At 42.8% G+C, this 19,973-nt stretch overlaps 1 protein-coding gene across 2 annotated transcripts; it reads right to left on the bottom strand.

Moving 5' to 3' along the window:
• Positions 1-341: 341 nt before the first annotated feature.
• Positions 342-16,820, bottom strand: LOC310797161 (1-phosphatidylinositol 4,5-bisphosphate phosphodiesterase delta-1-like). 2 transcript variants are annotated; one of them, XM_083659498.1, is made up of 15 exons: positions 16,535-16,820; positions 13,986-14,144; positions 12,589-12,817; positions 12,251-12,380; positions 11,486-11,714; positions 10,776-10,977; positions 6,691-6,835; positions 5,489-5,641; positions 5,178-5,342; positions 4,909-5,068; positions 3,972-4,088; positions 3,650-3,828; positions 3,388-3,520; positions 2,470-2,619; positions 342-1,104 (listed from the first exon to the last, which is right to left on the bottom strand). In XM_083659498.1, the coding sequence occupies exons 1-15, from the start codon at positions 16,563-16,565 to the stop codon at positions 1,016-1,018; spliced, it is 2,271 nt and encodes a 756-aa protein (XP_083515624.1). In that variant the 5' UTR covers positions 16,566-16,820; the 3' UTR covers positions 342-1,015. The 2 variants fall into 2 exon arrangements, with proteins under 2 accessions (XP_083515624.1, XP_083515625.1); XM_083659499.1 differs by having other exon boundaries at positions 5,196-5,342.
• Positions 16,821-19,973: the final 3,153 nt, after the last annotated feature.

Below are 19,973 nucleotides of genomic sequence, written 5' to 3'. Positions count from 1 at the left end.
GTAGGCTATGGATTTATTGCTATATTGCTCATGCTCGCCTTTTGTAGGTTGAGAGAGTGTATTTGCGTGGATATAATTGATAGTTTTGATTTATGATCTTGGACGTACAAAACATTTCTACATCCTACTTAGAGCTGACGTAAATGGTTTTCCCATTTATGTCGGAAGCTCCCATTTATGATAAATCCAATATGACATGAATGCGGCAGTCAGAATTGCATATTCACTTATCACTTAGTGTTATCTGACTGCAGTCACACAAAGGTCATATTCATCCCTACTGAACATGAAATAGTGTGTGGGTCATAATGATGATTTCTCAAAATAAATCTCAAGAAAAATTCATGTTTAAATTTTTTTTTATCAGACTTTCGATTTACAAAAAGTTATATCAAGAAGTAGTGTGGCCTACTCAGATGATATCACATGGAAAGTGAATTCTTATTGATGAATACATTTACCTCACTGATGAAAACAAAGCTGAGAACATACTTATGTTAGCTTATGCGTATCTAGAATTCATAAAATGTTAATTTGAATAAAAAGATTTAAATAGACATAATAAAAAGGTACTAACCACAACTGCGGGACATCAGCAGTCTATATATATATATATAAAAAAAATCCACTGCCATTGCAAACTGAACATGGTTCAACGCTAGTGCAACTAACACAAACCCATTAGAAAACAGTTTGTATAGTCCCTGTAATGTGATTCATTATGCAGCATTATGATGTACAGCGTACTAGCGTATACCCACTTCCCAAAAGAACAAAATTCCAACTGCAGAAGGGGGATTTTTGGTTTCAAACTGGCACTGCTGTCCCTTGAGGGACATATGAGCTGCCTCATATTAAAAATTAAGCCCATAAGTTCATCATGAGCTAAAGCTGGACAGGCCTATGCATAAAAAAAAAGAATATAAAACCTGACTAAAAAACAGAAGTTTGGCTGTGTGTTGGGGGCTCTAGTGTTGTTGTGACACAGAGGGACAGGCCAGGCGGTGACGTCTCGCTAAGCATCGACGACCATGACGTGTACGAAGAGTGCGGCCGCGGGCAGAAGGTCTCCATTCTTGTTGAGCAGAGGCACGTGTCTGTATCCTGCGTGGGAGCCACAAATGTGTCAGCGATCAGCGGTTACAGTTACAGACAAAGCGAGAGGATATGAAGAACTCTTTGTGCAGGGTGTGAATCGCGTCTCTATGCTGCTCCACTAGAGAAGGGATTCTCGTAGCTTTTTATAAAGTGAGACAAAAAAAAACACAGTCTAAACCAAAACTGATTTGACACTATCACTATACTGTCCCAACCAGCCTGCTCGCCAGAATAAAATGCCAGCATTGTACGTTTCTGCAATCCACGGATACGTACAATATCACGTTTCTTTATTTTTATTTTTATTATTTTTCTGATTCCCCCCACAAACTTTTCTCTCCAATTTCCCCCCTGCTGCCCCGGGCACTGCTCCACCCTCTGCCGATCTGGGAAGAGCCGAGACTAGCATCATGTTTCCTCCGACACATGCGCAGTTGCCAGCCGCTTCTTTTCACCTGATGGGGAGCTTCACCGGCAGGACATAGCATGTGGGAGGATCATGCTATTCCAATCAGTTCCCTTCCACCCCGACCAGGCGCCCCGACCGACCAGAGGAGGCGCTAGTGCAGCGACCAGGACACACACCCCCAATCCCACCCGCAGACACCAGCCAATTGTGCCTGTATGGACGGCTTGGACGCATTACCAAAGAGCAAGACTTATGCTTATAGACAACTGCAATGCATGTCCTCGAGGTGAAAGTCTGACCATTATATGGAGCGTCTTATGCTGCAGCCAGCTTCCTCGAGTCAGGGTGATGGGGTCAAACTCGCTGGCTCTGTCCCTTGGATACGACGGCCAGAATATGTTGCATATTACATTTCTAGATACATGTATATCAACGAGATGTCATAGAGTCGGTTATTGAAATAGCACGGTGGCCAGTAAGGGCGTTGTGGCCGGGGTGGATGGAGGGCGTAAACACTTGCCTTTCACACCGGAAGGGCGTGTTCAAGTCCCAGGATTTCCAAGGTCTACATTTCACCCGTATGTCACATTTAACATTTAATTTGGTAATTTAAGCCTAACCCAAACCATAATCCTAACCTTAACCAAGTTGTTTTACTTGTCTAAACATAACCAAAATTGTTAAAGTTGTTTTATATGCGTTTAACTTTGGAAAGGCAAAGTTTTCAAATTAACCATTTTGTTTCAAATTTACGTTGAGATTGTAGGTTTGGCAGAAACGTAAAATGCCGTTTTAGAAACGTACCGGAAAAGGCTGGCGATTTGTTTATACGTACCCGGGGGTCGCTGGAACGTACAATGGCGACATTTTATTCTGCCGATTGGGTCAGTCCCAAATCTTGTTGGGACAGTTATAGCGAAACAACTGCTAGGATTGTGTCCAAGGCGGCTAGCTGAACTCACCCATTTGTAAGCTGTTGAATGGAAGTGTGTATTGACCGACAAACTCGTTGTCAGATGAGGAGTCATTGTCTTCCACGACAAAGCGCACCAGTGCCAGGTCTGGCACGTACACGTCGAACTGGAAGTTGTCATTCCATTCTGGGTTAAAACCTAGAAAACAGAAAGACCGCTATTAAAAGGAGAAAGCCACCCACTCCTATGTGTCATGTTTGATATGTGCTATTCATCTGTGCTGTTCAGTGCATTCCAACAGTTGTTATTTTGTGATCCCTCAACCTGTCTCATCTACCTGTGCTTCAGTTAGTCATTTCCTATGTTTCTCAGAATGCCTTTTGACACTAGGTAGAGAACGTGCCTTGACTTTTTGCATTCAGCTGCAGTTTATGTGTGTAGGTGGAGGGAGTGGTAACGATAACAGAGCAAGAGTGTTTCCAGTTGAGAAAAAGCAAGTCACATCGCTTACTCAAAACACGTGTCCTGTGGCTGCAATGCATTCTGGTCTATTGAGGGTACTGTCAGTGGAGAAGCTCTGCCTCTTCTATGATGGATTTCTCTCTGCATGATTGTTGCCTTTTGGTGCAAAATGGCATCTAGAAAGAAACCCTTGCTCTTTGATTCTTTTAGAATGACTCCAAAACCCGATGTTTACCGTCAAGGTTTTAAATAGCTGAGAAATGTTCTCCTATTAAACCTGGGAATTATAGCAGCACTGGAGATATCTTGCGGTGACGTCATGCTATCTAAATTTGACCTATTGTCTGCACTGCAGGAATAAGAAAAACACTAAAAGCACAGCAAAGTACATCGGCAACAGCTGTTTTTGTTTTATACAGGATTAAAGTGTTTTTAGGGTGTCATAAAATCAGCACAAAAACGGCATACTATAAAGTCAAAGACAAGTCTTGTCAGGCGAGGTACCGTTGTTTTCAACATGATCCGTCTCTTTCACAGCGACATCATCTGGCACTCCGTACACCTCCACTTTGACCAGAGGGTCCACGATGGAGGATTTCTTCTTGTTAACTTTAGGCAGCTGCTGGGCTGATATCACCTAGAGACAGACGGATACGTAGCGTCAGCAGAAGAACATGCTTCAGAGTCTGGACTCTGCACATTACCAAAGAGCAAGACTTATGCTTATAGACAACTGCAATGCATGTCCTCGAGGTGAAAGTCTGACCATTATATGGAGCGTCTTATGCTGCAGCCAGCTTCCTCGAGTCAGGGTGATGGGGTCAAACTCGCTGGCTCTGTCCCTTAGATATGACGGCTTCAGGACGTAACCGCTCTTCCCGTTAATCAGGAATCTGCCCTGGTTCACATCCAACTCTGAGCAGGGGGTCTGGAAGTTTAAGGCCACTGGGAAGGGATGAATGAGAGGGTGCATGGACCGTGATGAATAAAATGAGTGACTCAAGTTTGCTATATTGAGAGATTGTGTTGTACATGGCATGTGAGAGGTTGGAATTGCCTCCTTGTGTCAGTCGTGTTTGATTGCGTACCAATTTGACAGCCAGCGTTCCACAGGGGCACCGGGTCGTAGTTGGAGGAGTCGGTCCGGGAGCCTGCTGGATAGACGCGGCTCAGCTTGTCCACATTATGATGGATGTAGCTATTAGCTGGGGAGAACGGACGAAGAAGAGACTCATCTACTGTGCCCATCAATGTACTTATTCTGTCACCAAGAGCACTCCAGGCAGGAGGTTGGCTCATTTGGCCACATATCAGAAGATGCTAGTCGTTTATTATGATTGATAAGCGAGGTGCCATAATGCTTTCATGCACAAAGATGCTGTATTCACAAAACCTTCGTAGCAAATAATAATAATAATAATAATAATCTAGTGCTATTTTTTTGCTAAAAATAAATACTTTAAAGTTGATATTCATCAAAATAATGAAGTATTTTCTTCACTTACTTTGCTTCCTAACCTTACCTGACTTCCCACTTGTCTTAATATTGTTGCTGTGAAAAGGTAGGCCTCCAGATTTATATTAAGTCTAGTCATCCTGTATAATTGTTCCAAATGGAAGTACTATAGGTTGCAGCCAGGGGCGTAGTGCAGAGTAACCGCAAGTAAACGCAATTTACCCACCTCTTCGAAATGAGGTAGAGAGTTTACTCACCTATTTTCAGATAACCTGTATCAATCAATGAGGGGTAACAAGGTGGGTAAACTATTCACTTTGGATAGTTTACCCACCTCTGTATTTACCACTACACCCCTGGTTGCAGCCAGGGAGGAAAGTTTGGCCATTTTTGAGAAGTTGGTAAGTAAGGCACCAAGATAAGTTCATAAGAGATTACACAAATCGAATATGCTTTTGGGGAATTACACGCAAAAGCCTTCTTAAGAACCTTCTTAAATGTATTCTTCGGTAATTTCTTAAGATCTATCTTAAGAGTTCTGTGAATCCGGCTGATCCGGTCTTCCTCACCAGACTCCTGTGCCAGCCTCACGGCCTTGCCCTCCTTGAAGGAAGACATCTCGTAGAAGCTCAGGTTTTGCTGGGCGTCCTCAAAGCCATCGAAGTGGACGCTCTTGCAGTAGACGACCATGTCCGACAGCTCCTTTGCTAGTTTGAGCTTCTTTGTCTTCTACAGTACACGTAGAATGGAAGTTATGTGTAAGTAAAAACAAAACATCAGCGGATGAAAATAAAAATAAGTAAACTGATTTGCTTACACTCCCTTGACGTCATCCCACCTTTTTAGACTTCTCTACCTCCTTCTGTTCCTCCTCGTCGTCTTCCTCGTTTGACTCCTCCTCCTCCGTCACATCGGTCTCATCTCCGGCTGATGCCTCGGCAGCAAAGCTGGCTTCCAGTTTGTTCAACCTCTTCCCTTTGATCAGGAACCTCCCTTTTAGCTCCTGGCAGGACATGCACACAGTTTATCACAACCACCTTCCATAAAAGAGTTCTTTGGCTTAACAGGTTCAGAGGAGGCAAAGATATGTTTTCCAAAAGACCGTGGACAAAATGAAATCTTCTGAACAGATGTTGCATAGATACCGACCTCAGGAGATGGGAAGTTTGTGGGCATGTTGTCCCCCAGCGGTGTGGTGAGGAGGGCACTGCCCAGGATGGAGCTCATGTGGTCGGCCATGACTTTTTGCTGCTCTACGCTGCAGTGGTTCTCCAGGGAGAGGATCACTGGGTAGTCGGACGTCTGGGGACAGCCAGACACAATGCAGTCACACAGAGATAACTGTCACCTTCTTTGTTCTTGGATATATATGTTTTGTCCCCCCTGACTTTTTCCTGATTTCCCCCCCCATTTTCTCCCCAATTGTACTTTGTCCAATTCCCCCTTTTCTGCCCCGGTCGCTGCTCCACCCACCGATCTGGGGAGAGCCGTAGACTAGCACCTGCTTCCCCCGATACAAGTGCAGTCGCCAGCTGCTTCTTTTCACCTGACAGCGGGGAGCTTCACCAGCAGGACGTAGCACATGGGAGGATCACGCTATTCCCACCGGTTGCCCTCTGCCCCGAACAGGCGCCCCGACTGACCAAGGGAGGCGCTAGTGCAGCAGTTAGGACACATACCCCTAATCCGGCCTCCCACCCGCAGACACAGCCAATTGTGCCTGTATGGATGCCCGACCAAGCCGGAGGTAACATGGGAGCGCGAACCTGCACCCCACGTGTTGGTAGGCAGGGAATCTAGTTTGTCCCAATTGTCTCAATCAGTGTTATCACCTGGGAAGAGGGTTAAAGGGTGACTTCTGTGTGGGAAATGGTTGTTGTTTGGTTATGCTGCTGGGGCTGGTAGCACCTGTCAACTTTACTACAATAAATGGCCTCACCAAGGGCTTTTAAATGCTTTTATCTGCCTCCTGCCTCCTCACTGAAACTCCAGCAAAGGGCCAACTTTACAGTCTGGTAAATTTCTTCTGTATTACTTTTATACATTTATTTCCATTATTTGTAATATTTTTCAATCCTTTATGTTTGTTTGTTTTTACGTTTTTTTTGTGGGGGACGAGGGTTAGCATGTGTGTATGAGATTGGGAACATGCTGGGGGTGTGGGAATTGGTAGGAAAGTGTACATTTAGTGTCTGTATGAATCGTGTTCTTTTTCTGCTCGCCTGTAACTGTCTTTATTTTAAAACGTCAATAAAAGATTAAACAAAAAGAGAGTTCAATCAAATAGCGTTCCTTCTTACTGTGAGGCCACCATGCTGCCTGTATCACATCAATACGATCTAAAAACACACCTTAAAGGCAGACTCCTTGATTGCTTTGATGGCATCTTTGAAGGGGATCTTGGAGGTGAGCGTGTAACCGTGGTAGATCTCCGGCTCTCCGTCGGATCCGTCCCAGCAGTCCAGCTCCACACAGCGGCAGCCCTTCAGCAGGGCCCTGATGGACAGACAGACAGTCAGGGAGGGTCAAAAGTGGGATGACTGACAGACTGACTCACTGAGAGTGTGTGTGTGTGTGTGTGTGTGTGTGTGTGTGTGTGTGTGTGTGTGTGTGTGTGTGTGTGTGTGTGTGTGTGTGTGTGTGTGTGTGTGTGTGTGTGTGTGTGTGTGTGTGTGTGTGTGTGTGTGGCTGGCTGGCTGGCTGGCTGCATAATAAGGGACCTCTGGCTGTTGTCATGAGGACCAGAACATTTGGGCCACGAGGGATGATTAACATGCAGGACTCAAGAGGTTACCTCCATGATCAACAAGGTTGCTAGGAATTTTGTCTCAGCATGCTCAGGATTGACAGAAGATATTAGGGTAACACTTCATAATACTGTAACACAAAAAATGGGTAGTTACTGAGGAACGAGTAAGGAACGAACCATTAGTTCATGAATAGTTAATGATTAGTTAATGAGTAGTTGATAGGTAGTTCCTTAATGGTAGTTACTTAAGAACTGACCATTAGTTACCATGTTAACGAACCAGTAAGTAATGATTACTTCCCTAATTTTTTTTTTTTTTATATGTTTTCATTCACTAGTTCATTAATAGTTAATGGGTAGTTCCTTAAAGATCCTTAATGGTAGTTACTTAAGAACTGACCATTAGTTCCCATGGTAGTTACTAAAGAACTGACCATTAGTTACCATGTTAACGAACCAGTAAGTAATGATTACTTCCCTAAAAATTTTTTTTTTTAATATTTCACTAGTTCATGAACAGGTAGTTCCTTAAGAACTGACTATTAGTTACCATGTTCGTGAGCATGACTCCACCAAATACTTACCAGTTGTTCATGAGTACTCATCGTTACTTCATGATTACCTTACCATTACTTACCATGTTAGTGCATCATTACTTCCTGCTTACTTTACCATTAGTTCCCATGTTTGTGCCCCCTCAAGTGAAGCAGTACATCTTACTGAGTAGTTACTAAGGAATACACCATTACTTCCTGCTTACTTTACCATTACTTAACATGTTTGTGCCCCCTCAAGTAAAGCAGTACATCTTCCTGAGTTGTTACTAAGGGATACACCATTACTTCCTGCTTACTTTACCATTAGTTCCCATGTTTGTGCCCCCTCAAGTGAAGCAGTACATCTTACTGAGTAGTTACTAAGGAATACACCATTACTTCCTGCTTACTTTACCATTACTTAACATGTTTGTGCCCCCTCAAGTAAAGCAGTACATCTTCCTGAGTTGTTACTAAGGGATACACCATTACTTCCTGCTTACTTTACCATTAGTTCCCATGTTTGTGCCCCCTCAAGTGAAGCAGTACATCTTACTGAGTAGTTACTAAGGGATACACCATTACTTCCTGCTTACTTTACCATTAGTTCCCATGTTTGTGCCCCCTCAAGTGAAGCAGTACATCTTACTGAGTAGTTACTAAGGAATACACCATTACTTCCTGCTTACTTTACCATTAGTTCCCATGTTTGTGCCCCCTCAAGTGAAGCAGTACATCTTCCTGAGTTGTTCCTAAGGAATATACCATTACTTCCTGCTTACTTTACTAGTGAAGACGAATGTATTCAAGTATGCAAATTAAAAAAGTGTAGCTCCTCCCACTTTAGTAAAGTACCCTACCCCACTTAGGAGATCGAGGTACCCCACTAAAACCACGCCCCCGAGGCTCTACGACCTTCAGGGGCGGAGTTACCTTTTTTGGCTCCACCCACCCCCGCCGGAAGCCAGGGAAAGGGGGCGGAGCCTATTTTTTTACATTCGAACTCCTTGGGGGCGTGGCTACAGTTCTAGCCTACTTTGGTTAGGCCACGCCCACCGGAAGTGCGATATGTAAACCCTACCAAAAAAAGTGTTTTTTTTACTAAGTGTTTGAGCCAAGAACTAGTGAAATATTAAAAAAAAAAAAATTTAGGGAAGTAATCATTACTTACTGGTTCGTTAACATGGTAACTAATGGTCAGTTCTTAAGTAACTACCATTAAGGAACTACCTATCAAGTACTCATTAACTAATCATTAACTATTCATGAACTAATGGTTCGTTCCTTACTCGTTCCTCAGTAACTACCCATTTTACTACCCTAAATTTTTTTTTTTTTATATTTCACTAGTTCTTGGCTCAAACACTTAGTAAAAAAAACACTTTTTTTGGTAGGGTTTACATATCGCACTTCCGGTGGGCGTGGCCTAACCAAAGTAGGCTAGAACTGTAGCCACGCCCCCAAGGAGTTCGAATGTGAAAAAATAGGCTCCGCCCCCTTTCCCTGGCTTCCGGCGGGGGTGGGTGGAGCCAAAAAAGGTAACTCCGCCCCTGAAGGTCGTAGAGCCTCGGGGGCGTGGTTTTAGTGGGGTACCTCGATCTCCTAAGTGGGGTAGGGTACTTTACTAAAGTGGGAGGAGCTACACTTTTTTAATTTGCATACTTGAATAAATTCGTCTTCACTAGTAAAGTAAGCAGGAAGTAATGGTATATTCGTTAGGAACAACTCAGGAAGATGTACTGCTTCACTTGAGGGGGCACAAACATGGGAACTAATGGTTAACTAAGCAGGAAGTAATGGTGTATTCCTTAGTAACTACTCAGTAAGATGTACTGCTTCACTTGAGGGGGCACAAACATGGGAACTAATGGTAAAGTAAGCAGGAAGTAATGGTGTATCCCTTAGTAACTACTCAGTAAGATGTACTGCTTCACTTGAGGGGGCACAAACATGGGAACTAATGGTAAAGTAAGCAGGAAGTAATGGTGTATCCCTTAGTAACAACTCAGGAAGATGTACTGCTTTACTTGAGGGGGCACAAACATGTTAAGTAATGGTAAAGTAAGCAGGAAGTAATGGTGTATTCCTTAGTAACTACTCAGTAAGATGTACTGCTTCACTTGAGGGGGCACAAACATGGGAACTAATGGTAAAGTAAGCAGGAAGTAATGATGCACTAACATGGTAAGTAATGGTAAGGTAATCATGAAGTAACGATGAGTACTCATGAACAACTGGTAAGTATTTGGTGGAGTCATGCTCACGAACATGGTAACTAATAGTCAGTTCTTAAGGAACTACCTGTTCATGAACTAGTGAAATATTTAAAAAAAATTTTTTTAGGGAAGTAATCATTACTTACTGGTTCGTTAACATGGTAACTAATGGTCAGTTCTTTAGTAACTACCATGGGAACTAATGGTCAGTTCTTAAGTAACTACCATTAAGGATCTTTAAGGAACTACCCATTAACTATTAATGAACTAGTGAATGAAAACAAATGAAAAAAAAATTAGGGAAGTAATCATTACTTACTGGTTCGTTAACATGGTAACTAATCGTCCGTTCTTTAGTAACTACCATGGGAACTAATGGTCAGTTCTTAAGTAACTACCATTAAGGATCTTTAAGGAACTACCCATTAACTATTAATGAACTAGTGAATGAAAACATATAAAAAAAAAAAAATTAGGGAAGTAATCATTACTTACTGGTTCGTTAACATGGTAACTAATGGTCAGTTCTTAAGTAACTACCATTAAGGAACTACCTATCAACTACTCATTAACTAATCATTAACTATTCATGAACTAATGGTTCGTTCCTTACTCGTTCCTCAGTAACTACCCATTTTTTGTGTTACAGTATTATGAAGTGTTACCGATATTAGATACACATATATTACATATGGGCATTTTTGCTCTGAGCCCCCATTAATTTATGACCCTGACACAGACCGACATAGTTCGGCACTCCTACCGTCTCAGGACAGGTGCTGCAATGAAACCTGAGAGCCTTCTTCCATAGGGACAGAGAGACAACCACCAGAGGCCGGACGTTGTTTTTCAGTACATTACGTTTACAGCAGCTTAAATGATTCAAGAGCTCTGAACACATTGACTCAAGGTTCCTATAGGATGGGAGCGGTTACCTGATGTAAGCCTCTGTGCTGCTGGGCCCTCTGAGCTGATCCTCCATGAGGTAGGTGTTGTGCGAGGAAGAGATGAAGTAGTGGTTGAGGGGCTGGCTCATGTCCTGGTGCAGCTCCTTGTGCTCTGGCTGCAGGATCAGGCCCTCTGGCTGGTGCAGGTACTTCAGGAAGCCGTCTTTGGAAAGAAGCTTCTTCTCCTTGGCTGGAAATACAGACAGAAGGAGGCTGATGTGAAGGTGATGACGACAGAAGACTAGAGGAGTTAAGAGTAACTTTTCTTGTGTTACCCGCTTTAGAGACATGCCATAGCAATATGGCTTGTGCTGCCAATTGTGTTGTCCTATCATTGTTGTCAAATGCAATGCAAGATTAATGCTCTTTATTTTAAGTATGCAATTCCATTTACATCAAGCAGACTTTTTCAATTAGCAACATGTATTTTTTCTATTTTATTTCTACTTTTTTTTAATTAGTTTTAACAAAAATGAAACGGAAGGAAAAATAACACCAACAACAATATAATTTTGAAAAGGAATTAATTATTAAGTTACACAAGAAAGTACTCCCAGTATTCCAATGTGTTGTGAAGTATATTCATGTTACTATTTCATATGTTTCTGGTCAATATTCTCACAAACAGCAAAATCTATTGTTACACAAACCAAATGATTTGCAACAAAAACCGGTGTGATTTCAAATGAGGTTCTCACCTTTTTCATCAAGCTCATACTTCTCAATGAGTTTGTGTGCATCTGCCAGTGTGGCCTTCTCTCTCTGTTCGCTGGTCAGGAACTCCAGCAGGTTGTCGGCACTCATGAAGCCGGTCGTTTTAGCGTACGACTCGTAGATCACGTCGATCTCCTCTCGATGGGTCAACAGGTCGTAGAAATGTTCAATCTCCTCCCCGGCCAGTAGGCCAGATTTTGATTTGTCACATTGCTGTACGACGGAAATACACAGCCGAATAAGAACAGGTTTTTTTTCTTCCCACAGTCATGGCAAGAGATTCGACATTGACTGATCTGTTTCCATTGACTCCTGGATCTACGGCTAAAAGTTATTCACCTAAAGTTCCCTCTTCAATTATGAAGGTGTGTTTTAGCTTCAGTTTCGCCTCGTCTGCTATCATCTCTTGGCAGTCATCACCATTTGCGTAATGTCATGTATATAGTGCTGGTAACCAATGTTGATGGATGTCAACACTGTAAGTTGCAAAAATAAAGTTGACACAGGAAGTTGTGATGCAACGTGGGAGCGGTTCAAATGCAATATGAAAGTTGTTCCCCAATTTATATTAAACTTACTATGAACTTACCAGTGAATGCTGACTGTCGTAATAGATTTTATATGTTTACCCGCGGTTTGTAAACTGTTGCTATCAAGAGCGCAGAGCTCCTTATGTCATCTACTAGAGATTTTCATCATTAGGAAGCATTTGTTAACATTAACTATTAATGAAGCTCTGAGGGCATCACCTTGAAGAGCATCTCTGCGTAGTCGTCGTCCACCTCCATGTTGATTAGACGCAGGAAGTCCTGCAGCTCTTTCTGACTCAGCTTGTCGTCGCTGTTCTTATCTGCTTTCCTCATGCAGTTGAAGATCCAGCTGAGGTGTTGGTGATGTAAGGATGGGTTACACTGACAATCTTTCATGTGTAATGAACAAAAGTCATCATCCCATCCCACATGGTTCCCAAACTTTTACACGTCAAGCATATTATTTTTACACCACATTATACATTCAGTCACAGGGCTGTGTAACACCCAATATGTGGAATTATTGTGTATAATCTCCACTATCACGGTAAAGATACTGCTCTGCCTTCTGCTGGCGGTTGAGGTTGCTCATGTTGGACATGATCTTCTGCAGGCTGGTGACCCAGCGCGTGGCCTCCTCCTCGGAGCTGGCGATCAGGTCCAGGTTCTTCCGGCGGCCCTTGAAGATGATGGTGAAGCAGCGGCCCTCCACCTGCTCTTCTGTGTTTTTCCTCAAGCCATCCGACTGGCGGCCTATTCGCACCGCGGAGATGTCGTCGAGGGGGACTGGGAGACAGATGAAATGCGTGTGAAATAGAGTATCACTTCTGGCGTTTCATTATAAAAGGAATCAAGTACGACAATTATGACTACCGCAAACAAAAAAGAAAGGAAACAATGACAAAAGCAGGCCAATTTATGACCAACACCTTTTCTTAAAGCATCCCAGAACAGCCAGGTTGGTAAACATGAGTGCGTTGTGTGCAGTTTATGGACTTCACCTTACAGGACTTGTGGCTATTGAAGTCCAAATTGTGCCAACCGTTTGGAGTCGCTACTGTAAAACTGCCCCCAATGGCTTTAAAACTTGCATGTCATCACACAGTTATTGCTATCTAGCAATAAAGAGCAATAAAGGCATCACTACACTAAAAGGATCAGACTAGATTAGATCATAACCCCAGCACCATTTGTAAATTTCCCAGAGTGTACTTCCTGTCCATGTGTTTGTTAGTACAATAACTGACAGAACATAAGCTAGGTTCCAAAGTGTTCCCTAGCAACGTCCATAAAACAATAAAAACAAATTTAGGTATGGACAACTCCTTTGCGAGTTGAAAGGTTACATTTACTTCGATGTTGACTCAATCCATATCAAATCCAATCATTTGATTTCTCTGCAGCCACACCTACAACACATATCACTGCTAAAGCCATCATGCAGCCTTTATTATCGATTAATCTGGTGATTATTTTATCTACTAATTGATTAGTCGTTTGGTCTATAAAATGTCACAAAATGGTGAAGAAAATATTCACATTTAAGAAGCTGGAACAAGATCATTTTTGTATTTTTCTCCTTAAAAATTACTCTCAACGATTAAGCGGTTAACGTTATAAAAAATATTTGGAGATTAATTTTCTGTAGATCAACTAATTGATTAATGGTTGCAGCTATACTCCTATTACAGCATTATCATTGGATGTAGTTTGTTAATAAGTATGCATAAGGTCCTCCTTTTCACACCTGCCTTGTTTGGTTCGGCTGAATCGAACTAGAGTTTGTTTTCCCCCGACCAAGTGTGGCATCACTATTATTTCCATGCTGTAGCAGACGAGATAGCATAGACAGAGATGCGAGACCTTTATCCACCACAGCACCAGAAAGAGACTTGCAAGCGTTTTGCTGGACGATCTCACACACATGTAGGTGGGACGCTGGGACAGCACTCACAAGTCTGGTTGGACTTGAAGGTTTTTTTCGACTCGTGCCACATGGTCCTGCAGTCCTCCTGGAGTTTGTAGTAGCGGGTCTTCTTCCAGGACTGGGAACGGACCTTGAGGAGGTCTCCCCCATCCAAGAGGAACTGGAGGTCTGCATCTCCCTCCAGACCTGAGGAAGAGGGCAAAAACAGTTTAGAAGTTAGAACGTTTTGTCTTTTCTGGATGTACAAAACCATGAAGGGCATATTGAGTTGAGTCCATTCTGTAAGCCTACTAGTACAAATCATATACAGTATTACATTATTGACTGGTACAGATTTAATTAGGTCAATTGCTAATATAGTTTACATGGACTCTCACCTCACCAGTGTAGAAGAGTGAGTGTCTCCCAAATATGTTGATTGTACACCTCATCACATCAGTGTATAAGAGTGAGTGTGTCCCTAATATTTTGTAGCCTACATACATCCAGTGCACAACAGGCAACAGACAGGCTGATTTAAACCCCGCCTCCCAAGCAGCAAAGTTTCATACTTTCATACTTTTAAGAAAAGTGGAGCCACGACAAGCAAACGTAGTCTGGCCCTGGCTACGAGACCTTTGACCATCATCACATCTGCTCTGCGTATCCATTCAAATGTCTGTCGCTGGAGAATAGTGCAACCTGAGCCTACCTATGAGCCTCGCGTTCATACGTGTCGTCTTCTTGCTTCTCTCATAGCGGAGTAATTCCTCTGACTTGCTGCGTTTTGGTTGTCTCCCCAGACAGTGCATCGTGCCGTCGGGTACAAAACACGACCGCACTGTACTGCATCTAGGCGTCTGGACCTGGACCGTCCTGCGTCTAGCAGGGCGTGGGCTCCCGCTAGCCGGGCGCTTCTGGCTCATACGAGCGTATTAGCGCCCGGCGAACGTCACGTATTTTCCCATTTTACACTGTGCCATTTTCACGTCTAGGTCTAAATGCCGGCTGCTACCTGAGTCTTCACGTGAAGTCAAGAGGCTATCCGATGTAAAACATCCTCTTCTTTTAATGACACCTAGTTGTTGCATCCAAATTGTTGCATAAAATCCACTTTTCTGTCTCTCAAAAACCGAAAAGCATTTATCTGGAGCACTGCCTTTTCTTCTTCTCTGATCTGAAGCAACCCGGAACAACGACTTCCGGGTTGCTCGAGGTGCTCCAGATAAATGCTTTTCGGTTTTTGAAAGACAGAAAAGTGGATTTTATGCAACAATTTGGATGCAACAACTAGGTGTCATTAAAAGAAGAGGATGTTTTACATCGGATAGCGTCTTCACTTCACGTGAAGACTCAGGTAGGAGCCGGCATTTAGACCTAGACGTGAAAATGTCACAGTGTAAAATGGGAAAATACGTGACGTTCGCCGGGCGCTAATGCGCTCGTATGAGCCAGAAGCGCCCGGCTAGCGGGGTAATTAGGCGTGGGCCAGCCTACTCAAAGTCCACTAACTTCATGTCTGCGCTACACACTCCTCCTTGGCACTGCGGCCAGCTGATCGCAATTCGTCGGAAGACCACATCGATTTGCAAGGGGCACAGCGGCGGCAGCACATTGATAGCACGGCTTTTCACACAAGTTTAACGGCCTGAAACAAACGCGATACTTGTAAAAACAAGCGATTTCATTCAATGTTTTTAAAATGTATTAATTAGCCATCGGAATCGGAACCGTATAAATGTGCCGGAGACAGTTAGCCAAAAGGCTAATTTTCATCTGTATCGTTAAACACAGGCTCTCTGTCACCGATAAGGTAAATAAATAATACATTTAATTGATACATTTGTGAGCTATACCTGCACATGCTCAGTGTCCTGTCCTCTGAATGAGAATGATTAGTTGCAAGGGCTCCACCTAGAGGCGACATCGTGGTACACTACAGAGAAATTACTTTCTGTCTGATAGGGACAAAAATGTAGCCGAAAATAATTAGCAGTCAAGCCGCATCCTGATAAGTTTAAGTTGAACCAACCTACTACTGAGTATTTAAAGCATTCAGTACCGATAGGCAAGTTGAAACACCTTGAATTCTGGGTGTTTTACTAACTTGTATCACTCACGAGTTTCCATGGAACAGTGGGATTGGAAGCATGTCAGGTTTGTACCATTTCAACATTTCTGGGTAGGCTAGCTCTAACGTTAGTTAAAAAGTTTCTCGTAGTGTTGTTGGTTGTTTCAGGCTGTTTTCACTGCAGTGAGGTGGTGGAACTAGACTGGATCAGTGGATGAAATAGGGGCCACACCTTTTGGCAGAGCAAAATCCAAAACACGCAGGCCACACTAACGCTAATTCGGCCAGACGGCTGTGTCGCACAATAAAGTTAATTCACACTTTTAACAAGGCATTTAACGGCAACCGAGTAAAAAAAAATCACTGAAATAAATTAAAATGACAAATTTAAAATAGTTTGCAGTGTAATATTGAGGAAAGACACATTTTAATAGGCTATAGGCATAGCCAACATCCAGCAATTAAAAAGCAACAGCATTTGAAGCAACATCATTTGATCGTTAAAAACAAATGTTAAATATCCTACCGTGTTTCTTTTCCACCCCATTCGTTTCCATTATCACTCTCTTTCTTTTTACCGCAGCGTTGGTCGAGTTGTCCCTTGTTTTACTTTATCCATCCACGACTTCATCCAAGGTTGATCCTTCTCTCCATGTGCGCAGTTCAGATTGAAAACCTGTGGGATTCGTTGCTGTCTGAACTTCAACTTGAGCAGCGTAAAGCAGCGACAGAGAGAGCAACACACCGTGGCCGGGGCGGCGAGACAGACAGGTGGGTTTCTACTAGGCAGCCTGAATGGTGTCAGCACTCCTGCGGCTCCAACACCGGTTTGACAAGCCTGCCTGCCATGCAAGATGAGTGTTGCTGATGTCACACCCACCAGGGCAGGTTCCACCCAGGTTCCACCTTACAACAAACTTGTATCATGGCCTATTATAGGCTGCACAGCTGATGGTGCTGGTTAACATAGGAAACCCTGATGTAAAAGCATACCACAAGTTGGCCAGGTTGTTATTTGCATCTGCAATCACTGCAAGGTTACATTACAACATACAGTGATGATGACTGATGACCACAATGGAAATAAGGATAATGGACTTTATTGTGTGTGAATTCCTTGACAATTGTATACTGGTGTAGGGGTTTCTATTCATTTAGTATCTAACATCTTTCAAAATAAAATTCATTCATTCATTCATTCATCTACACTTGTGTGTTGCACTTCCAGGCTTTAGAGCACTTATAGGGACATTATATGACTTTTGAAAGTAAAAAAAAAGAAGAAGCTCACATTCAGCCATGAAGTGATCAATTTGTGTGATCAGTCCATGTTGTTTTCAGTGTAAAACAATATGAGAGCCTGGGGGCAATTCCTCACAGAGAGGAAATCCGACATGTGAAACAGGGAGGGGAAGCAGGTGCCTGCACAGCTGAGAAAGCAGCACACGTCTTTAGAGATATATTACCCTCAGTTTCTTTAAGTGACAATATTTGAATAGTTTGGACATTTTCTATCCCCTAATTTTTACACCGCTGCCAAACCCCATGACAAGTCTAACTTCATGTTGGCAATTATTCCACATTTTCACAAGAATTAAAATGTGGAATAATCATCAAACAATTCCCCTTGAGGCTAAATAGCAGAGTTGCCCTGCAGCAACTTCCACTTAGTACACAGCAATTTGAGGATAGGTTATTACTGAATGGGGGGAGATGGAGTCTCTGCTTTCCTTTTCATTATGCAGCTTAGCCTTGGCAGGACAATAGTATCGCAGTCACTGGCCCATTGCTGTGCTTGTGGCTCTCAGCACTTCCCTTTCAGGCCTGGCTTACCCCCCAGCGCATTGTCAGCATTAGGGTGAGTGAGCTTTAACGCAGCATCAGGGGCGCGCTTCCGGAAGGGAAGGTCCACGCACCCCCAAATGCAAGTTCAGTGGGAAGAGGCAGGGAAACAAAGTGCAGTACTGGTTTTACATTTGTAGCTGTGCTCATGTGGATGTATGCTTGAGAGCTGCACAAGGCACAGGTTGAAATGTTCAGTCATTCAAATCTTCAACCCATTTTGCAGCTGTAAGAGGCTATTACTTTATAGAGGCAGGTTTTTATTAAGCAGTTTGGGGTTGCCTTGCTCAAGGACATCTTCCTCCTGAGGCAGGATGGGAGAGCGTGACATAATTTCACTTTCCTTGGCCGGGTTTTAGCTGGTCTGTGGAATTATGTCAGTGACCTTCTCTGCCCCCATACCTTTTTAGCCTCCTTGTTAACTCAAATCTGTTAAAGCATCTGCTTTGTTCACCTCACAGAAATGTTTCCAGTGTTAACATGTGTTGAGGTTTCAGTCACAATTATCTTCTGACAAGTGTTGTTTGGCAAGTTGTTTCCTCACTCAGAGCTAATAGGGCTCTGGGGCGGCTTTTCAAAACTGTCTTGAGGCTTAAATTAACTCATGGGCATGGACTCACGTAAACACTGGCATAGTGTTGCAATGTATATTCTCTGAGTTAAACAGACACTCTTGTGTATATGGGAAATATGAGGGGAAATTAGCCTACATATGATTTTACACACCTACCCTTCTTAAATATGAGCAAAAGACCTATGTACATGATCAAATAAATGAATACATTGATTTAGAAATGGTTATGAGAAAAATAATGTTAAACAAAGAGAAACAGCCAGTTGCATGGCCAACATATTTGTATAAACAAATGATGAGTGGGTTTGGGGAAAGTCCTCCTGAGGCAGGCTTGCCTGTGGCAGAGGGTTTACTTGGCTGTCTAAAGTGCAGCCTGTGATTGTTGAACTGAAGGTAGTTTCTTTGTTGCCTGTGCTTTAAACAAGCTATGACAAGCCCTGCTGCTTCCCTTCATGCCATTGATACCATCCATAGTTTTGCTGGTTTCAACATAACCTCCCAAATGTCTCAGCACACTGTTTTACTAACAAGCTACCCCAAGCATGAGGTACCCCAGGCTAATGGTATCCCCTTTATTATTATCATTATCATCGTCGTCGTCATCGTCATCAGAAAAACAGCCCAAAATCAGATCAGGTTTGTTTGATAGTTTTATAGAAATAAATACAAAAATACAAAGAATAAATACTCTATAATAAGAATGCAAAGTGTCTGTGTGTGAGTGTGTGAGCAGAATTGTGTTCGACCACAGCTATGCTATTTTACGTGCGATCAGGCTGAATCTTTCAGGAAGTGTAAAGAGCAGCCCTGCAAGGTGACCTGTTTTAATTAGGTAATTGGCGCATCACTGATGACATCATCATTGAGTGCTCGAGTGACATCACTATGATGAATTTGAGTGTCCCCCGTAGGCTTTGGAGACCACTGTGTTCCAGAGCAGGGGTATCTAACTCCCAGGGGGGTCTAACTCCCACGGGCCCACTAATAATAATAATAATAATAATAATAATAATAATAATAATAATAATAATATGCAAACAAATTTAGCATGCATGTGTTTCCCTGCAGCCAATACAATTCACATTTAGTTCCATGATGATCTGTTCAATTTTGTCTGCTATGCACCAGTCAGAAGCTTGGCAGCTCACCTCACATTCCACTATGAAAGACGACCTGTTCTGTTGTTTATACTTTATACAGATATGACCCATGTGAACCCTGATCAAAGAGCCTTAACATACACAAGCTATTATAATAAGCATGGCATTTCTACCAGATGTAGGCCAAGTAAATATTTCCTTACTTTAGCTTTAATTTCACTGTGCATGCATGACTGGAAATTAATTGTCGCAGACAAGAATGCTTTGTGTGCAAGATTAAAAAGAAAGGTCATTTGCGCCCTCTACTGAGTAAACTACAGCACAGCACAGTTTCGATACCAGGTACTCTTGGCATTTTAAGCGAGACTATTCTTGTACAGACTAAATCACCAGTGTTAATACAGAGCTGAACTTTGGTTTCACGAAATATTAAATGGGCCTGGCGTGTG

Source organism: Poromitra crassiceps, assembly GCF_964638095.1.
Source record: "Poromitra crassiceps genome assembly, chromosome: 23".
NCBI lineage: Eukaryota > Metazoa > Chordata > Actinopteri > Beryciformes > Melamphaidae > Poromitra > Poromitra crassiceps.
This window is presented reverse-complemented; position numbering and strand designations above follow the sequence as displayed.

Bases quoted from the DNA above. Each gene is read 5' to 3' on its own strand.
- LOC310797161 (XM_083659498.1), bottom strand. From the start codon at position 16,565: ATGGAAACGAATGGGGTGGAAAAGAAACACG. The intron at 12,818-13,985 runs GTGAGTGCTGTC...TCTGTCTCCCAG, and splicing joins CTTCAAGTCCAACCAGACTT to TCCCCCTCGACGACATCTCC. The intron at 10,978-11,485 runs GTGAGAACCTCA...CTGTATTTCCAG, and splicing joins GTATGAGCTTGATGAAAAAG to CCAAGGAGAAGAAGCTTCTT.